We start from the raw sequence: 19103 nt of genomic DNA, 5'->3' as shown, positions 1-19103 counted from the left end.
CGACAGGTCTATTGTTATTAATAGTGCCGAACACGTCCATCATTAGAGCAATGCTCTGTGTAACTCGTTAACAGCCTCAGATCGTTAAAGTAGGGCTGGTGGGATGCAAAACAGCGGAGGCAAGGACACAGAACGTGATGTTGTTGAGAATCAAAGACCGGCAGCTCTGATTAATGCCACGCTCTCCCCACGATCCGTCACAGCCATTTAAGAAATATGTTAATGAAACTGCGCCCTGTAGAAAGTCTTATTTACCTTTTCCTCTGTTCTTTTTTTTTTTTTTTTTTTTCTAGGAAATGTATAAAGCCAGCAAATATGAAGTTTCCCCGGATATGAAACTCGTTCTGCTGGCCTACAACGTGCAGCTGGTGAGGCCTGTGTTTATTTGGGTGTTGTATGTGTGTGTTGAGATGAAAGTAATCATGGCACGATGTGAAAAGGCTGTCACACTCCACCGCCTTACCAGAACAAAAATACACCCCGCTGGAGTGACAGAAACCCAGCAATCGCACACACACACACACACACACCTGCCAGTCGACAGAGGCTGTTTTCACACTCGGTTTGATTGGTTGGTCTGAACTCTGCTTCTATTCCACCCTCTCCCTCACCATCTCTTTTCATATCGTGTTATACAGTATGGCTCCGAACCACAGGGTGTCTGCGTGATTGTAAGAATTAGCCGTAGGTGACGCTAGCTAGGCAACAGTTTCGATAGGAGACGGCACCAGAAACGGTTTCCACGGTAATAGAAATCCTGGAAACGACAGGGAATTTTAAAATGTCTGATTTCCAGACTTTGAAATCGAAATGTAAATGCTCCGTTCTCAAGCAGATCATAAGTGAAACTAAAGAATACGTTATAAATGCATCTGAAAAGTGTCCGTAGCGCTTTAATTTTTCCACATTTCGTTCACTGCAAAAAATAGTTTTCATTGAAATTTAGCTGAAACTTCTTGGCCTGGTTTCACAGACGGGGCTTAGCTTAAGCCAGGACTAGGTATTAGTTAAATTAGTTAAATTAAATTATAACTTGAGAAAGAACAATAGAAATGACACATTTTAAGAGAGGTCAGAGCAAAATATTTTCTGTTGAGACTGAGACTGCATTTTAGTCTGGGACTATCATTAAAACTGGGGGCTAGTCTTCTAAATATCTATATAGGAATAATTTTTTTTAGACAAGTAAAAATATTGTCCTGTTTAAAAAAAAAAGACAGCAAGCCCACTGGCAAATAATTTTGCTTGTTTCAAATTAATTTAGACTTTTTTATTGTCTAGAAAATCCTTCTTGATTTAAGACTTTATGGTTGGAAACAAGACAAAACTACATCTTTTTGTAACAAGTGTTATGTTACAGACCCATTGGATAAAATTGATTAAATTAAGAATTCTCTTTAAAAAGTATAAAAACAATACACCATGACAATGTGAAAGAAGTTAGTTTGAAATATTTGGAAATGTATTAAAAATCAAAAACAAAGGGAGGAAAAAAATCACGTATGCATAAGTGTTCACAGCCTTTGCTCGGTACTTTGTTGAAGCACGTTTGGCACCAGTTACAGCCCCAAATCTGACACATCTGGCAATTATCTGCCATTCTTCTCCTCAACTCTTCACCTCTCAAGCTCTGTCAGGTTGGATGGGGGCAGGTGCACATTTTCACTTTTTTCCAGAAATATTTGATTAGGTTCAAACCGAGGCTGTGTCCACTTAAGGACACTCAGTTGTCTATAAGCTGCTCTCGCTGTGCTTAGGGTCGTTGTCCAGCTGTATGGTGAACATTCTGCCTAGTCAGTATTTAAAAAAAAAAACAAAAAGATATTTTCTTCTTCCCTGCCTCTGAAAACGGCCCCACAGCATGGGACTGCCACCAGGACACTTTACTTTTAGGATGGTTCTCTGCAGGTGATGAGCAGAGCTGATTTTCTTCAAACATGATGCTTCGGAATTCAGGTTCATCAGACCAGAGAATCTTTTGTTTCTCAGAGTCTGATGATGCTTTCGAGGCGTTTTTTGCAAATTCCAAGCTTGCATTCATGTGTTTTCGTGAAGCCCAGATCAGCGTGTTGCAGTGATGTTTGTCCTTATGTAGGTTTCTCCCATCTGTATATGTGATCATGGAGCTCAACTAGTGACCATCATGTTCTTGGTCACCAGTCTAGACACAGCCCTTCTCCATCAATTGTTCGGTTTGGCCAGGGGTCCTAGAAGCTCTTTAGTTCACCATTCTGTTATTAATTACTCACCATGTCATTCCAAAGACCTTCGTTCATCTTCGGAACACAAATGAAGATATTTTTTATGAAATCAGCAAGCCATCTGACCCTCCATATACAGCAATGTTCTCAGGTCCAGAAACGCAGTAAAAACAGTCCGTTTTAAGTCGCTACGAGAACACTTTTTGTTTGTTTTGCACAAAGAAAATAAAAACAACACTGTATCAACCATTCTTCTCCCCGGAGTTATGCCATCCACCATTTTTTCTAGACATTGCAAATGCACACTTTAACACATTTGTGGTAATCAGCCTTGTTGACATTCAGGGAAAAGCATGTGCATGAACGTAATCTCCGGTTGTTAGGCCTAGGGGAAAGCATACGCATGTGTTGTGATACTCTCTAAAATGGTGGAACACATAACTCAGGGGAGAAGAACGGTTGAGTAAATTATGCTATTTTTGTTTTCTCTCCTAGCATCACAAAAAGTAAAGTTGAGGCACTGATGTCCCATGAACTGTTTTACCAATACTTTTACTACATTTCTGGATCTGGGATCCTCTTAGTTGTATTGCTGTTTATGGTTTTATTCTCAGATTTGATCAAAAATCTCTTTAATCTTTTAATTTTCCAAATGATGTCCAAACAACTAAATTTACCACAGGTGGACTCCAATCAAATAGCAGAGACATCTCAAATATAATCAGTGGGAACAGAATGCGCTTGGGCTTAATTGTCATTGCAAAGGTTGTGAATACTTATGTACATGTCATATTTGTATTTTTATGATTTTTTTATTATTATTATTATATTTTTTCAAATAGATTTGCAAAGATTTAATATACGCTTATTTTACGTCATCATTATGGAGTATTGTTTGTAGAATTTTAGGGGAAATAATGAATTTAATACACTTTGGCTGTAACATAAGAAAATGTGGAAAAAGTGAAGTGCTGTGAATACTTTCCGGGATGCACTGTGTTACTAATTATATTATATTTATTCAAGTATGTACTGTATGTATGTATTTTATTTTTTATATTAATTATTATTCTAAATCTATTTGGATTATTCTGACCATTTTGTTGGTCAGCATTAATTGTTATTTCTCAGTTTAAATGAATGTTTTTTTTTTTTTTTTATCCACAATATCCAGATTCACACATAGTCGATTCCTTGCCTAATTTTAGAAAACATCTTCCACATTAACCAAACAAACCTGTCTCCATACAGACTTCACCTAAAGCTTTAGTGTGCAAGCAAATGATGAAGGCACACGCTCTGAAGGACGCTAGAGTCGGACACCGCGGGTGACGAGATAGTTTGATCAGGGCAGCTGTCGTACAGAGTTGAAGAGACAGAGGAGAAGGTGTCATGAGCTCTGGGACAGTGACACCGGAGCACTTTACGCACACATGACAGGAAAGACTGAGCCAAAGAAAAGAGTGTGAGCACTGCCTCTAGTTTGCTATTCAGTGCCCGTCCCAACATCACCTTGATGGATGACAACCTCGTCCCCAAGCTGTCATTGCCTATGCTTACACTCACACACACACACACACACACACACACTCTCATTCATAACGCCCCTCATTCTCAAACTCTGCCATTGTGCCGCTTGCCCTTCACAAAGGAGCTCTCCATCTCTCTGCATCTGTAAGACAGAGGGAGGTGGTGAGTACAGGTGTTGAATGTTAATCTTTGACAGTATTAACAGCTCCGCTACAGCACACGTGTCAAGCTCATGTCAGCTGTGAGCATATGCTGCGGTCAGCCCTCTGGCTCATGGACAGCTGTTGGCACTGTCCTCAGAGTGATACAATAGCGCTCCTGCCTCCTTCAGAAACGATGGATTAGGATTTTATAAATCTGGAATCTGATTGGATGTTTCATATCTGTTAAATATGGATGTGTTGTAACGGATGTGTTCAATTCTATTTTAAGGTGCAGCCTTCAGAAAGGCTAATGTACTGTAGATTTATTTATTTAAATAATGACAAAATCTAGCTATTATGTTTGTTATTTAAAAATTAATAAATGTTCAAATAAATAAAATAAAACTATTATGAGTAAACATGAATAAATAAATAAAGTTTTGCTCACTTAAATTATTAATATGTTACATTTAAAAAGGAATGTTCCTTATTAATGAATTAATTCTTATTTTCAAATGCTGTATGTAAATAACCGAATGAATGGTAAAATATTTAAATGCATTTTTCAAGGTAAGACGTTTTTTTAACAAATGCAAATTATTAATATGCATAATTTCAAAAACTATTTATTACAGATTGCTGTTAACTATTAATTAAAATATGTATGGGGGGTTCATCATAACATTTGCAACTTAAACTAACCTTGTAATGTAAAAATAACTTTCTCTGTTATTTCTATAGTTTGCTCATTTAAATGCATGTCAGATCTAATGATTTAGATACTTCGCTCTTTTATTTATTTAGAACAAGTGAAATTTTACGGTATAATTTTTACCGTATACATTTTTTACTGTAATTTTATTACGTGCATTCTTTATTAAACACTGATGCCTTTTACATTTTGCTTTCGTTTTAAAATCCCAAAAAACATTTGAGGTGATGGTAAAAAAATGCGGCTAAAACTCTGGCATGTCACTGTATTGCTAATAGAGATTTTTTTGGTGCTTGTAGTGGCATTAACTGCTGTTCTCCAACAATTTAATTTCTCTCTCCATCTCTGTTTGTCTCTGTGTTGTTCAAACCCTCAGGTTTACGAGCACTCCTTCACTGCGGACTACATCATTTGCAGTCTGGAAACTCCGTAAGTCGCTGAGCTCGTATAACAGTCGCAATAGTTTACAAAGTCCATTTGCCAAAGCGAGGAAAACATCGATGCGGCATTTCGCTGCTCGCGTCACGCTGCAACCGAATCTCTCCGTACCGCTATCCCGTGGTCCTACAGATGAATTCCCAGCCTGTCCGTCCCGTGATTAGCGCGAAGTACAGCTCATGTCACCTGTAATTTTTGGTCCTGCGGTGCACAGCACCGTTGCACGCGGCTGCAGAATAAAGCATCTATATTTATGAGCTCTGTCAGACGGAACAGATGCTGACGCAGCGCTGGGCTGCTGCCCTGGCCGGATTTAACAGCGCACTGGGATATACTATCACTGTTAGATTTCCTGCTGCAGGAATTCCCTCATGGTGCTTTATTCGCCGCGCTGTTGTGTTGGGCTGTGTAGTACACCGTGATGGAATCAATATCTGTTGGCACACGCTCCGCTGCACCACATAGAGGAAGTGTGCGCTGTTAGCCCGCTGAAGACATGAATGCTTGACGGATTGCCTGTCTGGGTCAGGATGGTCAACTGGTCTACTTGTCATGCAGTATCTAGTATCCGTGTGCAGTGACTAGTTGGTTTTGCTTTTCTTTTACAGAGAAACGTGGATCCTGAACCCTCCAGAAGTGCGAAACGCTCATCTGCAGTACGCTGGATGGGGGCCTCGGGGCCAGCAGCTGGTAAAGACCACATTTCCCACACTGTAAACAAAAGATTTGCAGTAAAAAAAAACAGCAATGGAAAATTACAATAGAAACATTTATAATCACCAAAATAAACAGGTGGTAATAATAAAACACGGTAACACTTTATTTTAAGGACTATACTATAGGGAAGTCACTAACGAGTATTTCGGGAATCGAATAATCGGTTGATTATTCTACAGATTAATCAATTAAGTCTGATATTTTTGTGATAATATATATATATATATATATATATATATATATATATATATATATATATATATATATATATATATATAATGATATATATAACATATATATAAATATATATATTATATATAAACCAATGATGCAAAAACAATTCAAATATCCATTTAAACCTTGGGCAAGCGATTTCAGGTAGGCGATATTGATATTTGAAATCGCCAAAACGAAACACGCCTCTACCCCAATACAGTCTCTTCCCTATTTTGATAGCTCCGCCCCACATATACATACACAACCTAGGCAACGATTAGTTTTGTGAAACTGTGTCTACGCCAGGCGCAAGCTTCGTTAATCTGCTATATCTATTTTTCTGTCGCTCGACTAATGTCCTTCCTTTTTGGAGGAGTGCTCTCTCCTCGGCAGCATGAATAGACACGCCCCTTGCTGCTGATTGGCCGCAAATTCGGTTTGTTATTTGTTTTTGAAAAAAAAAAACTCTTTAATCTATAATACTTGAAACGCTACAGCCACTGTCATTTCTTAAACAAGAACACGTGGACATGTTCTAACATATGGGCATGTCTAAACTAATTTTGAAGTTGCGATGAACAGTGTTTTTTCTGTGTTGGTGTTGGTTTATAATTTTTCTCACAATACTTTTAACTCACAATAGCACTATACTGTAAAAAAAAAAATCCAGCAGCTGTGGTTGCCAGAATAATTTTTAAACACATTTTCAGTCAAAAGCTGTACAGTTTACAGTACAAAACTGTAATCTACAAACAAGAAATGCTGAATTTAAACCAAATAAAAACGTAAATTCAACAATGGACACTGCTATTAAAATCTGTTTTGTAACTTGAACCTACTGACCATAATAATGCAGGCAAGAGAAAGCCACATGATGAATCAAAGCTCATCATGGTAACACACATGACACTTATATAATGCAGTAAACTTTCATTAAACAGCAGAAGACGTAACATAAAGCCCAAAAAACTATTAATAAACATGTTTAACCATAATACTTTCAAATGTGGAATGTCACATTCTGTACAATTAGCAAAATTTTATTGTAAAATTAAACATTTTAAATTACAGTTATATATATATATATATTGTGACGGAGGAGCCAACGACAGACATAGTGGGCGTGTATATCAGGCCTGGAAGGCTTTTTGTATTATTAAACAATAATAATAAATACAAAATAAAGTGTCCAGGGAAAAGTATCCAAATAAAAAGGGGATCTATATATCCTATATAAAATAATGTTTTGAGGCCGTGTTCCAGGGGAAAGGGTCCAGGTAAGGGGCGGAGTCCGGCGGTCGTCGCATTCAATGCCCCCTTTTTCTGGTCCGCGAGGAGGGCTTCTTCCATGGCGTCTCCGTATTGCTCGTCGGCAGAGTGGGATGAGCTCTGTGTTCAACGGCGGGTGGTCCATCGCGCACCCTTCCTGGACCCACGAGGACACCAACGTGCATGCACGGGGAAGAGACCGGTCTCCCGAGGAGAGGCGCAAAGGGCATTTAACGGCGGCGGTGACAAGGCTAAATCCTAAGGTGTGCCTCTTCGTCACACGCCGCCAGACTAACCAATACCACGCCCCTTCTCGAACACACCCACTCCCGTCGGGAGCCTGGTGAAGGGCGGCGAATAAAGGACGGGGTGATGGTGTGACAAAGAGGAGGGCAGCCGACTCGTCACATTCCCCCCCAGGTCAACCCCGTCAGGCGGTCGCCGCCACGCAGGAGTGCTACCTTCCTCAACCAGGCTCCAGCGGTCGGAGTGGGCGGGCAGGGATTCCTCTCTTGGCAACTCCCTCTCGCACCGGGACAGAGAAACCGGAATTAGTCGAATTTTCAACCAGCCACCGGTAAATGACCATAAGCAAGCGTCACTTACCCTTCCTGGTGGCTGGGAGCGAGTCTCCGTTGTTCCTCCATCCCGGCATGGGTACCAGCGAGAGGGGATGACGTCATCAGATGTCGCCCAATGTGCCGTCTAAGCTCCGCCTTTAGCATTCTCCACCACTGTGACGGAGGAGCCAACGACAGACACAGTGGGCGTGGCGTCAGGCCTCGAGAGGCTTTTTAACGTTTGATTGTTAAACAATAATAATAAATACAAAATAAAGTAAAAGTGTCCAAATAAAAAGGGATCTGGTGTCCTCGTTGCTATAAAAGTGAAGGTTGAGGCCGTGTTCCAGGGGAAAAATATATCCAGGTAAGGGGCGGAGTCCGGCGGTCGCACACGCTACCTTTTTCTGGTCCGGGCGCGAGGCGGCGGCTTCTTCCGCGGCGTCTCCGTCGCTTTAAAGTTGTAAGAGTGGGATGATCTGTGTTCACGGACGGCGGGGTGAGGTCCATCGCGCACCCTTCCTGGACCCACGAGGACACCAACGTGCATGCACGGGGAAGAGACCGGTTCTGAGGAGAGGCGCGCAGGGCATTTAACGGCGGCGGTGACAAGGCTAAATCCCTTCAGGTGTGCTCGTCACACGCCGCCAGACCTGGCCAATACCACGCCCCTCCTCTCGAACACACCCACTCCCGTCGAAGCCTGGTGAAGGGCGGCGAATAAAGGACGGGGTGATGGTGACAATAAAGAGGAGGGCAGCTTACTCGTCACATTATATATATATATATATATATATATATATATATATATATATGTGTGTGTGTGTGTGTGTATCTATCTATATATATATATATATATATATATATATATATATATATATATATATATATATATATATATATATTAATGGTTTTAATAATGTTTTTCATGGATTCTCCTCTGTGAAATGGTATTTTTCCAGTTAATTGAAACAGGCAAATACATTCAAGGATTTTTCATAATAGAGCACTCAGATTTAATCTTCAAATCATTACAGCCCTACTATACTGTCTGTAGAACTATAGCCTAATTATTTTAAGGAAACGTCTTTCCACTGCGCATGTTCTTTCTTAGTACAGACATTCCAAGCAAGAAAACAAGTGGGTACACCTAGGATATATGCAAATATTGCTGCGTATATGCGTATATGGCCTCAACTATATCACTTAACAGTACGCATGACAAAAGTACCAAGCAAGTCAAAAAAATAAATAAATTATCAGTAATGCGAGTGCCAGCTCCAATGCGTGACTGACAGGCAGCTGCAGGTGAGCCTTCACATGTGTGTTTGTAAGTGTGCTGAGCCTAATGGTAATGCACCTGCTCTTGTAAACTGTCAGATGCATTTCTTTGTTAATTTTTCCCGGCTTGGCAAGGTATTGGTGTAAACACACTCAGTTGGTCTTCAGTGAATGCAAACATGCGGTATGAAAACAAATCCGATTCGTGTCAAAATATCAGATCGGTACACTGTATAAATGCAGCCTGATAGACCTAATGCTATCCGTCGTGGTGTGAATATAATAATCAAACAATATTGCTCAGAAAGAGAAATCACTCAATGCTCTGCATGCTTTTTTAACGTTTGACTGTTTACTTGAATAATTATGTTTACTTCATCAAGAAATACTTCAAGGCTTCTCCTCGTTGTTTTAATTGCTTTTTTTAATTAGTTGATTTTTAGGGATGAGTGATATAGCTAAAAATATATTTGACTTTTTTTGAGCAATTAATGAAACCGCTATTTCAATCAAACAGTTACTGCCAAGAGGATTAAAAATGTTTCATCTTTAAAGAACCAAAGCATCGTAAAGCATCCATCTAGTAACAGTTATTAATGAATGTTGTCCACGTTCGCGGGCAAAAAAAAAAAAAACTTACAAATAAATGTATTATGTTGATAAATGTAAAAAACAAATTGAAAAAAAAAATTACAGTGCATTGGAAAAAAAATTACATTAAAACAGTCCAAACTAATTAATGCAACTGGATAAATAATACTGTTTAGGAAATATCCTGACCAAATGAAAGCAATCATCCCACTTTTCACAGTTCATGGCCCAACTTTGTGTGCTTAGAATATTGTTGTGCTATTGAAATTGATACTGAGTAATGTGAAATTGCTCTGATATTAGTATCTTGGTATTGTGACAACCCCAATCTGAAGCCACTTTAACCACTTTAGATTCCAGAGGAGATGCCAAAAAAAATCCAATTGCAGATGTGAATCGTATGACTCTACCTCCTCCCTCCTTCTCTTCCTGGAAATAATCTCAGAGGTTTATGGCACAGGCACACAAAAGACTGACCGAATTCACGATTCCACATGTAGGAAAGCTCACAGGCATGTGTGATATTAAATAATTAGGATATCCTGTCATGTCTATGACAAACATGACACATCTCCACATGCGTATGAAATATAAACCTCTCTAATCTGATACAAGAATCTATAAAACTTTTTTTTTCTTGTACAGATGAGCTGTCAGCTCAGAACACCTTGAACTGAAATGAATTCAGAATAATTCTGCTTATCATATATTCATGGGCTTTACTACTTTATTGGCCTGGAAGAAGAATATTTCAGGATTTCATCAAATGCGTTTGTACTGGGTTTTATAGTCAATATCTCTCCATTTGACAGAGAAACGTTTCGTGGAGGAAATGCAGCAGACATGTGTTCGAGTCACAGATGTTTATGGAGATTGCTTGCTTTTATGATATTCACACCGCATCCCTGCTATTATTTTTAAAGTTACCTTGAGACTTTTACACTCGCTGTAGGATTTTGAAAACAGCATTAAAAGCCATTGTGTATTTCTGGCTCTCATTATATCCATGCATGTTTCAGCTGCATGAATGAGCCTTGCTTGTGTAGCTTGACCTCCTCTGTATGCTGTAACTACACCATCTGGCTCTAAAATGCATCTTTTTTTTATTGATTACCATTAAAGTTTAGCCATGTATCTTGGTCCTGTGCCATCTGCAGAACTGCCATTGCTATAATTGAAAATGCTAAGAGATAGATTGTTTTTTTTGATAGATCGTAACAGAAATTGAATACTTTAAAATAATATACGATTACGCTTTAGTTTGATAGTCCGCTTTAGACATGCTACTAACTATAAGTAACTTGGCAACTACGTGTCAACTAATTCTCATTTATTAGCAACTACATGACTTCTAGCTCTCAGAGCAGACTGTTAGGGCAGGTTTAGGGTTCGTAGAATAAGTTGACATGCTTGCAAAGTTCCTGATAATCAGTATGTGGTATGTTGTGGACTCATCAAAATAAAAAGTCAATCGGTTTTGTCTTTCATTAGTTGTGTATGTATATCAATAATCGGTTGTTGGCGTTTAGTTTTAAAAAAATCTTACATTTTGATCTCTTATGCAGATACTGTGAATTTGCTTTATTTACTGTTTCCTCGGCCGTGGCTGAATAAATCAGTGTTTGTCATCCAGCGCGCTGTGAAGTGGCTGCGGTGTGTTTAAGAGAGATTACAAATCAATGCTTCTCCTGAGCCAGTCCACTGTCAATAGTCTTTCTGATATGTTATCGACACACCTCACATTCAGCGCGGAGCGCGAGCTCCAAGAAAAACATTACACAACAACCGCATCGAGATGTTCGTGATGAAATTGGACCACGAGGACTGTGTATTTCTTTAGATTTGAAAGGGGTCAGCTTGCAGCGTGTGTAAGAGTGTAAAAAAAAGATTTGTATCAATTAAAACATTTTATAGACCCCTTTCTACAGTCTTTACAAGCATAACCCCTCATACTGATGACAGAAGTACTGACTAGCTGGTCCATCTTCTCGTTTCAGAGTACTTCATGAGCCCTGCGTAAAAAAACATTTTATTAAGTTTATAATAATAATAGAACTGCCTCTCAAGTCATATAACACTTTCTTTTTGGCCTATTAGAGGTTTGCAACCAAAAATGCCTAGTGCTACAGTATATGTGAGTGATTTATAATTAAACCCATTGGAATAAACCAACAATTAAAAGGATAGTTTACCATAAAATGCATGTTCCGCATGTTTATATTTGCCATCATTTTCACAACACAAAAAGAATATTGGTAACCAAATATTTGCTGGCATATAATATGCTGTCGGTCAAAAGCTTGCAATAATCACAAATTTAAAGTTTCAGAGAGAATGATTATTGATAATTAAAAATAAGCTTAAGTAAAAAAATAAGTTTTATATTTGAAAATTATATATATATATATATATATATATATATATATATATATATATATATATATATATATATATATATATATATATATATATATATATATATATGTATTCAGGTAATGGCAAAGCTAAATTTAGCATCACTAATATGGTGCTTGATGCTCAATTATATATATTTAAATGTTTCTTAATATTTATCCTTTTTTTTATTATTAAAAAGAGCAATTGTGAAAATGAATTGTAAAATGTTTTCTGAAGGACCATGTTGCCCTAAAATGTACCTTTGCTATTGCAGTAATGCATTATGGTCACACTTTAGTTTGGGAACCAATTCGCACTGTTAGTTAACTAATAACTTTATTTTGCCATAATAAACCATATTTTGCCATTATTTGCCGCTTAATAATAGTTAATAAAGTAGTTGTTAAGTTTAGGTATGGGGAAGGATTAATAGATCTAAAATATGGTCATGCACTGTAATATATAAATAAGTTTTACTAGTAATATGCATGTTTATAATATGCGCCTTTTTTAATAGAAAGAAATGATCGCAAAGCTGACTTCAACATGAAACGTTAGCATATTGCCCTCTGGTTGGTCTTTTTGCCTTGGTCTGAATGAAAATGCCAATTCTTTCTTTACCACTGGGTGCCGCTTCTGGACAGTAAAAATATAGATTTTTTTAACTGTAGTAATATTTCACAATATTACTGTTTTACTGTGTTTTCACTCAAATAAGCAAAAGACGTCTTTCAGAAACATTAGATCCTAATTTTGTGTATATTTATATCATAAAGTGAATGAATGAATTAAACGGCAGCAGTATTGAAACTACCGACTCTTATTTTATCTGCAGTGTTGGCAAATATCTCTAAATATGTAATGAAGTTGCACCGGGAAGCGCATAAAAAAAAATTAGCTTTAATTACTGTATTCAACGAAGGTCAAAGTAAATGAGAAGCAATGTTGGGAAAAATACAATAGTGCAATCACAGACATTCCTGTCTGGGAAAATAGATTTCTCAGAGGACTGCTGGGTTAGTTGAAAAACATTGGGCAATTCGCTCTTTAATTTTTACAGAGGTTGTGCAAGCAAAACACAGACATGTTTGATTCAGACAAGGTTAGTAGGTCTGAAAGACAAATTTACCTGACTCCTTTAGGGAAAACTGATCCTTTTCAGAATTTAAAGATATATACAGCTCCCAGTCAATCAAGTAAAAAAAGTAAAAAATCTGGATCGTTTTTCATTTATTCAGATTTTTCAGCTTTTGTAAATTGATTAGGACATATTAATTCAAGTTCAATTCTCGTCAATATTTGAAATTTTAAATCTGAAGTTATCGTTGTAATCATTCTAGCTTTGGCACACGTTTTTAAACTTGTTTTAGGGCTCTTGGTTTTGGTATGATCAAGTTCTCTTTTAGATAGACAAAATGTACTGTAATCTTCCTCCAGGACCTTTTTCTGTGATCTTAAGCATAGAGAGTGTTCCTTTTCAGTTCTGAGTGCAGAGGTTATTTGAAAAATGTGTAGAGGTGATCTTGGCTTGGATACTGACACTCCAGCAAAAAAAAAATTAATAAATAAATAAAAAAGGACAGTTTACGTAAAGGCCTCAGTTAAATGAAAAGATGTCTGAATCTGTATGAGCTCTCTCAGCAGAACTGTCCTTGACGTACCAAGAAACTTTCAGAACTGACAACCCACCCAGTCCCAAAAAACAAACAAATAAATACCATTTATTAAAAAAAAAACTTTCTGACAGACGTAAATCAGAAACTTGACTTGCCAAGTCAAGGTGAAAGCAAGAGAAATGTGATTGATCCTAAAAAGAAAAGGAACTGTTTAAACATGTAAAGGTTAACCAAACCTTGTGCTGTTTTTCTGTAGCAGCTGCTGCCTTTAGACCCTTGTGAAGAATCTTGATGTTAAACCAGAGGGTGAAGTTCATTTTAAAAAAGATGGATTATTGGTAAATGAAACCACCCACATAAAAAACCACAATGTAATCCACATGACTCCAGTTCATCAATGAATGCCTTCTATGCAAAAACGTGTTTGTAATAAACAAACGTGTGCGTTTTTAAACCTAAGACAAACCCTGTATCCAAAATATTGCTTTCTCAGAAGAAAATCTTGTCTTGTCTGAATCGGGAGATAAATATGCCCAAATTAAATACTGTTCATAAGCGAAAACAATCCAAATAAATTCTTAACCAATATATCGGTGGATTTCGATGTGAGAGGACAACCGGGGGTTGAATTTTCCGATACATCAAGCGTATAGATTATGATTATGGACTATAGTTTGAAGTCATTCTGCTTTTCGGTTTTCACTTACGTTTTGCGATCAGCTGTTTGGCTCCCATTCGCTGCAGATAATTCATCGGTGTGTAGTGGATGAAAAAAAAATCATATATCTCTGAAACATTTTTTCAATTATTGTTTCAACAACTACATCTGACACAACAGAAACCATGGATCAAGGAGCTGCAAAGGGGCCTCTCTTAAAGCCACAGCAGCAAAAAAAACCCTGAATGTATCTAAGGCTCAGAGAGAAGCCGAAAACAAAAACAGGCTTATATTATGAATGAAAAAAATATGATAATAAAAACTATATGATACGACTCCTTTAAAGTTCTCCGTGCACACTGTAAATGTCATCCCCAGTAAACCCCTCCTAACCCATCCATCAATTTTTGATTGTTTTTGTTTCTGTCCATTTCTCTAGATTTTTATATTTGAGAATAACATCTACTATCGGGCCACTGTGGAGAACAGATCCATCCGTCTTGTTTCCACTGGGAAGGAGGGCGTGATATTCAACGGCCTGAGCGACTGGCTCTATGAAGGTACGGAAGATTTGCATAAATACATGGACATTTGTTTTAATGCATGGCGAGGTGAGCATTCAACAAATCGAAAGCAACAATGCATCTGCGATGTACACGAAACAAGTTGCATCTGTTGTAGAAGAGGCAGATTTTGAGATACGCTGTTAAAGAGGCAGACATGATGGCTAGAGATTCTGTGCATTGTGAAAGCAAGAAAAATCTATATCCCAGCATCTCCCAGAATGCACCACTGCCTTTGACAAGACTTGGTGGTTGTGGGGTTTAGCTTAGTGTGCTGTGTCTCTCCCATTTAAACTTTAATCTGGGCTCATATTGAAGAGACTGACCCTTGGCACGGGTTTATGAGGCACCGAAGGTCTTGAAATTGACACTTATTATTTATTGAAGGGGATGAATGTATTAAAGAGAGCAGAGGCTCATCCTGACCTATTTCTGATGCTCTTTGCCTCTGTTTTCAGTATATATGATATATCTTTCTATTAGTTATCTACCTTTTCTTTTTTTTTTTTACATATTGATTGGGGCCATTTTGACTCAGTGATTCTGACTAGATGACCCACAATCAAGGCCATCGTAAAACATATTAATCAAACACCTGTGATGTCATTTGAGTCCTATATCAGTGTTTCAAGTTTCTTGGTGACCCTTAAACAGACTACGGGGTTAATACCATCATGCTGAAATCATTCGTTTACATTTTTAATATACAGTATTTGTATGTCCTTTAATAATTACTTATTGTCTTTGAAATTTGGTTTACTGCTGGCTGCACTGACATGCTTTCATAGTCCATTCAAATATACTTTAATCTATTTTCTCTTGAAACTTGCAAGTGATGTATTTTAATACATTGGTAATGACATATCAAGATGAAGTTGCAATTAAATACATTTAACGTACATTAAAATTTAAGTAATTACACATGCTTTTGTCGATAAGTCAACAAATCAAAGCACTCAACAAAAGTTATTAAAAATAACCATGTAACATACTTAACATACACAGTGGATATGTGTGTGTATGTGTGTGTGTGTGTGTGTGTGTGTGTGTGTGTGTGTGTGTGGCAATGAGTTTGCAACTAAAGTAAACACTTTATCTATGAATGAGCATTATATACATTATTTCTGACAAACCTTCACAATTGCACCAATTCTAATAATCTTCTTAATGCAAAGTGGCATGCTAGTGTTAAATTGTAGTAATAGAGCAACATCCTAGCTGCCAAACAATGGGGGAAACACACTTATTTCATATAGAAACGTCCTATCTAGATTCTGGACTGATTTAAATAAATAAAATGATCATTGTTATTGAAAAGATATGGGGGTTAGTTCCCGGGACTCAAACCTCAGAACTTTTTTTTTCCAGTCGAGGCTGACCGCATTGTGATCCAACTTGTTGGTTCAAGTTTACATGTGCCCCTTGGAGATTCTCTGAACTGTCCTTGACTTCCTGTCCCTGGGTTTTAAGGTCAGACATTATTGTTCATGTGAATGGCTCACAGCCGTCGAGTTCACCAGCAGATCCTCTGAATGATTAATGAATCGTCAAGCTTTGTGCAGTCTGAGGCTGTTGAATACAAATCCAGAGTCTGTTCTGTGTTTGGAGGAGAACAGGTGGCCATGCATTCATTGACGATGGAGTTTATGCCTGCTGGACCCTTCTGGATATGGAGTTCCCTGATGTGCTTAGGGAAAGGTTAATGTATGTTAATTCAGATTACCCACGCCAACCAAAAAAAGGCTAAAACAAGCGATATCCATCATTACAAGAGCAGTTTAATTCCTCCAGCTGTATGGAGTTGCATTAAAGTCGAACGATCCATTTACTTAATGTGATTTGAAAGTGGCTGAAAGTTATTATGAGGAAAGTGTTCTAATCAACTTCACCCTTATACGTTCTCCTCGCTGTAATTCGGAGATCAAGAATGTAGATTGTTGCATTGTTGTGAGTATGCTTTCTTGGAGTAGTTCATCACTTTGCAGAGAGGATATTAATTACCTCAATCAGTCTGCATAATCAATGCTGAGTTTTAATTACTCCTGGATAATCAGTGAGCCGCATGTAGTTCTTGCCACGTCTGTTCTAATGAAGATCATGAAATGAACCCTGCAAGAAGCTCTCAGTAAGGTGCCGTTTTGTGACTTTCGCTTCTGAGTGTTTGCAAGATCGTGGCACGTCCCTTTCGCCATTTAATGATTCAGAAAGTTCTCCGAAATCACTGCTGTCCTTTTTTTGCCCAGCATGCAGCAGTACAGGCTTCGTAACAGCAGTTAAAGCGTTAAGAAGCCTATTCGAATATTTAGTTCTGAAGTTATTTGCAGTCAAAAATGTTCCTGTTTGAGACACTCTCCTAGAACTAGAACTCAAGAAGGAGGCTGGTGGAGGTTTTATTTTTAGTAGAATGTTTTAAATGAAAAGAGTAATAAATCAAATGCAAATTTAATATGACTTGTTATTTTGAATGTCTTATATTTGAAGGGATGGATATTGTAATTTTTGCAGCTGCGGTGGCTAACCACGTTAAATAAAAACAATTAAGACAAAACTATCTAATCTTCTGTTTGTAATTATAGTGCACAAATGTATTTCTCAAGTGCATTTTAAGGAACAATGCAGTCTCTAATATGCAAAAATAAAGTATAAAATGAACCTCCTAATTTTGTCTATTTATGAACTTGAGTGTTTAAAACATTTAGCTCTATAATATTTCTCTTATTTGAAAAAATTGTCAGATATCTATCTGATATATGTACATTTAAAGGTGGGCTAATAGGATTACTTTTTTCTAATGGTGTCATTTTAATGGAAATAAAATTTACCACTGAAGATGAGTTTGTTTCTTTATCCGAATTGGAGAAATGTAGTAATACACCACTTGCTCACAAATGTATCTCATGCAGTGAATGGCCGTTGTCCAAACAGACGATTAAAACATCATAATAATAATCCCCAAGCAATCCACATGACTCCAATCCGTTAATGAACGTCTTGTGAAGTGAGAAACAAATCCATCATTTTATGTTTAAATCATTGTCTTCCTCCAGTGAAGACGTCCACCTCCTGACGTCCTCTCAAGTTATACTCGTTTAGGACTGTTTTCACTTGTAAACCGAGCTTAATCTGTGTGCATTTCTCTCTTGATTCAGATGAGACGGCTGGAGAAAACTTGTAGCCACAAACAAGAGTTTAAAATGAAAATTTACAATTACAATTGAATTATTTCAGTAACTGGAATTATAGGTTAAAAAAATAAAAAATCTAAATCCAGCAGCAGGTGGACTTAACTTAACTTACTGTCTATTAAATTAATATCACATTAGCAAACTAGCTAAATCGTTTTTAAAAGCCCTTCTTAACTCTCTCACCCTCCTTAGTTCATCGTAAACTGTGGACACAGATAGAGCACAACTGAGTTGTCTTTCACATTAAATAAGCAAAACTCCAACTGTGATAGTCTTTGTTGGCGGTGATACAGTGTTTGTACACACACACACACACACACACAGGCATATATACAGTAGGTGGCCAACTGAACTGCCTACCACCACCGAGTGAACCGCTGCCGCAGGACCAATTCAGATTTTTTTTATAGTATTAAAATAATTGTTTAGTTGGAGAACAGACACTATAATTAAAACAGAACACGGCCGTTAAATGCAGCACACCGAGCGAACACCAGTCTCGCGCCGGATCAGATTTCATTTTTCACATGAGGAGTCGAGCTGACTGACGAGATGAAGATGGATGAGTTTGAAAACAAAATGTAAAATCCCTTGTTTTTTTAAAAAAGCCTTCTGCCATCAATCTAAGTGATATTGGAGGTTTAAACACTCGTTTCGCGTTCATTGGGTTCCACAATATTTGCTTATTTTAAATTTTATTTAACTCAGATGTCCTCAGCCTCACAACCCAAATACGTGCAAATGATACATTCAGTCATCTGCCATTGCGTTATAGCGCAGAACCTGCGGGAATGAGAAGAATTATCGTTAAAAGCCGCGATCCCATGCTGAAATTCAAGTTCTGCTCCGAGTGCTCTGCTAATAACCCGACTGTGAATGATGCGAGGGGCGTCACTACGTCGTAGCGGGGATCATCTGTGGTGCGGAAAATGAATGCGGAAACACTGGGAGTGGCGTTTGTTACCTTTGTATTATTATGTTTTTATCCGCCGTTAGGACTCTCCAATGGCAACCGAGTGATGTAAT

General features: G+C 37.7%; 1 protein-coding gene across 4 annotated transcripts in view; it reads left to right on the top strand.

Moving 5' to 3' along the window:
- dpp6a (dipeptidyl-peptidase 6a) overlaps nt 1-19103 on the top strand; it is a 343738-nt gene that overhangs the window by 290016 nt on the left and 34619 nt on the right. For all 4 annotated transcript variants that reach the window (XM_043226511.1, XM_043226513.1, XM_043226512.1 and 1 more), the window contains 4 exons: nt 294-368; nt 4963-5015; nt 5633-5714; nt 14769-14889. In XM_043226511.1, the coding sequence (XP_043082446.1) occupies nt 294-368; nt 4963-5015; nt 5633-5714; nt 14769-14889 (331 nt within the window). The remainder of the gene's footprint in view (nt 1-293; nt 369-4962; nt 5016-5632; nt 5715-14768; nt 14890-19103) is intronic.

The sequence above is a fragment of the Puntigrus tetrazona genome, chromosome 24 (assembly GCF_018831695.1).
Source record: "Puntigrus tetrazona isolate hp1 chromosome 24, ASM1883169v1, whole genome shotgun sequence".
Classification (NCBI taxonomy): Eukaryota; Metazoa; Chordata; class Actinopteri; order Cypriniformes; family Cyprinidae; genus Puntigrus; species Puntigrus tetrazona.
Note: the sequence above shows the minus strand (reverse complement) of the source record. Positions and strands in the feature narration are given on the sequence as shown.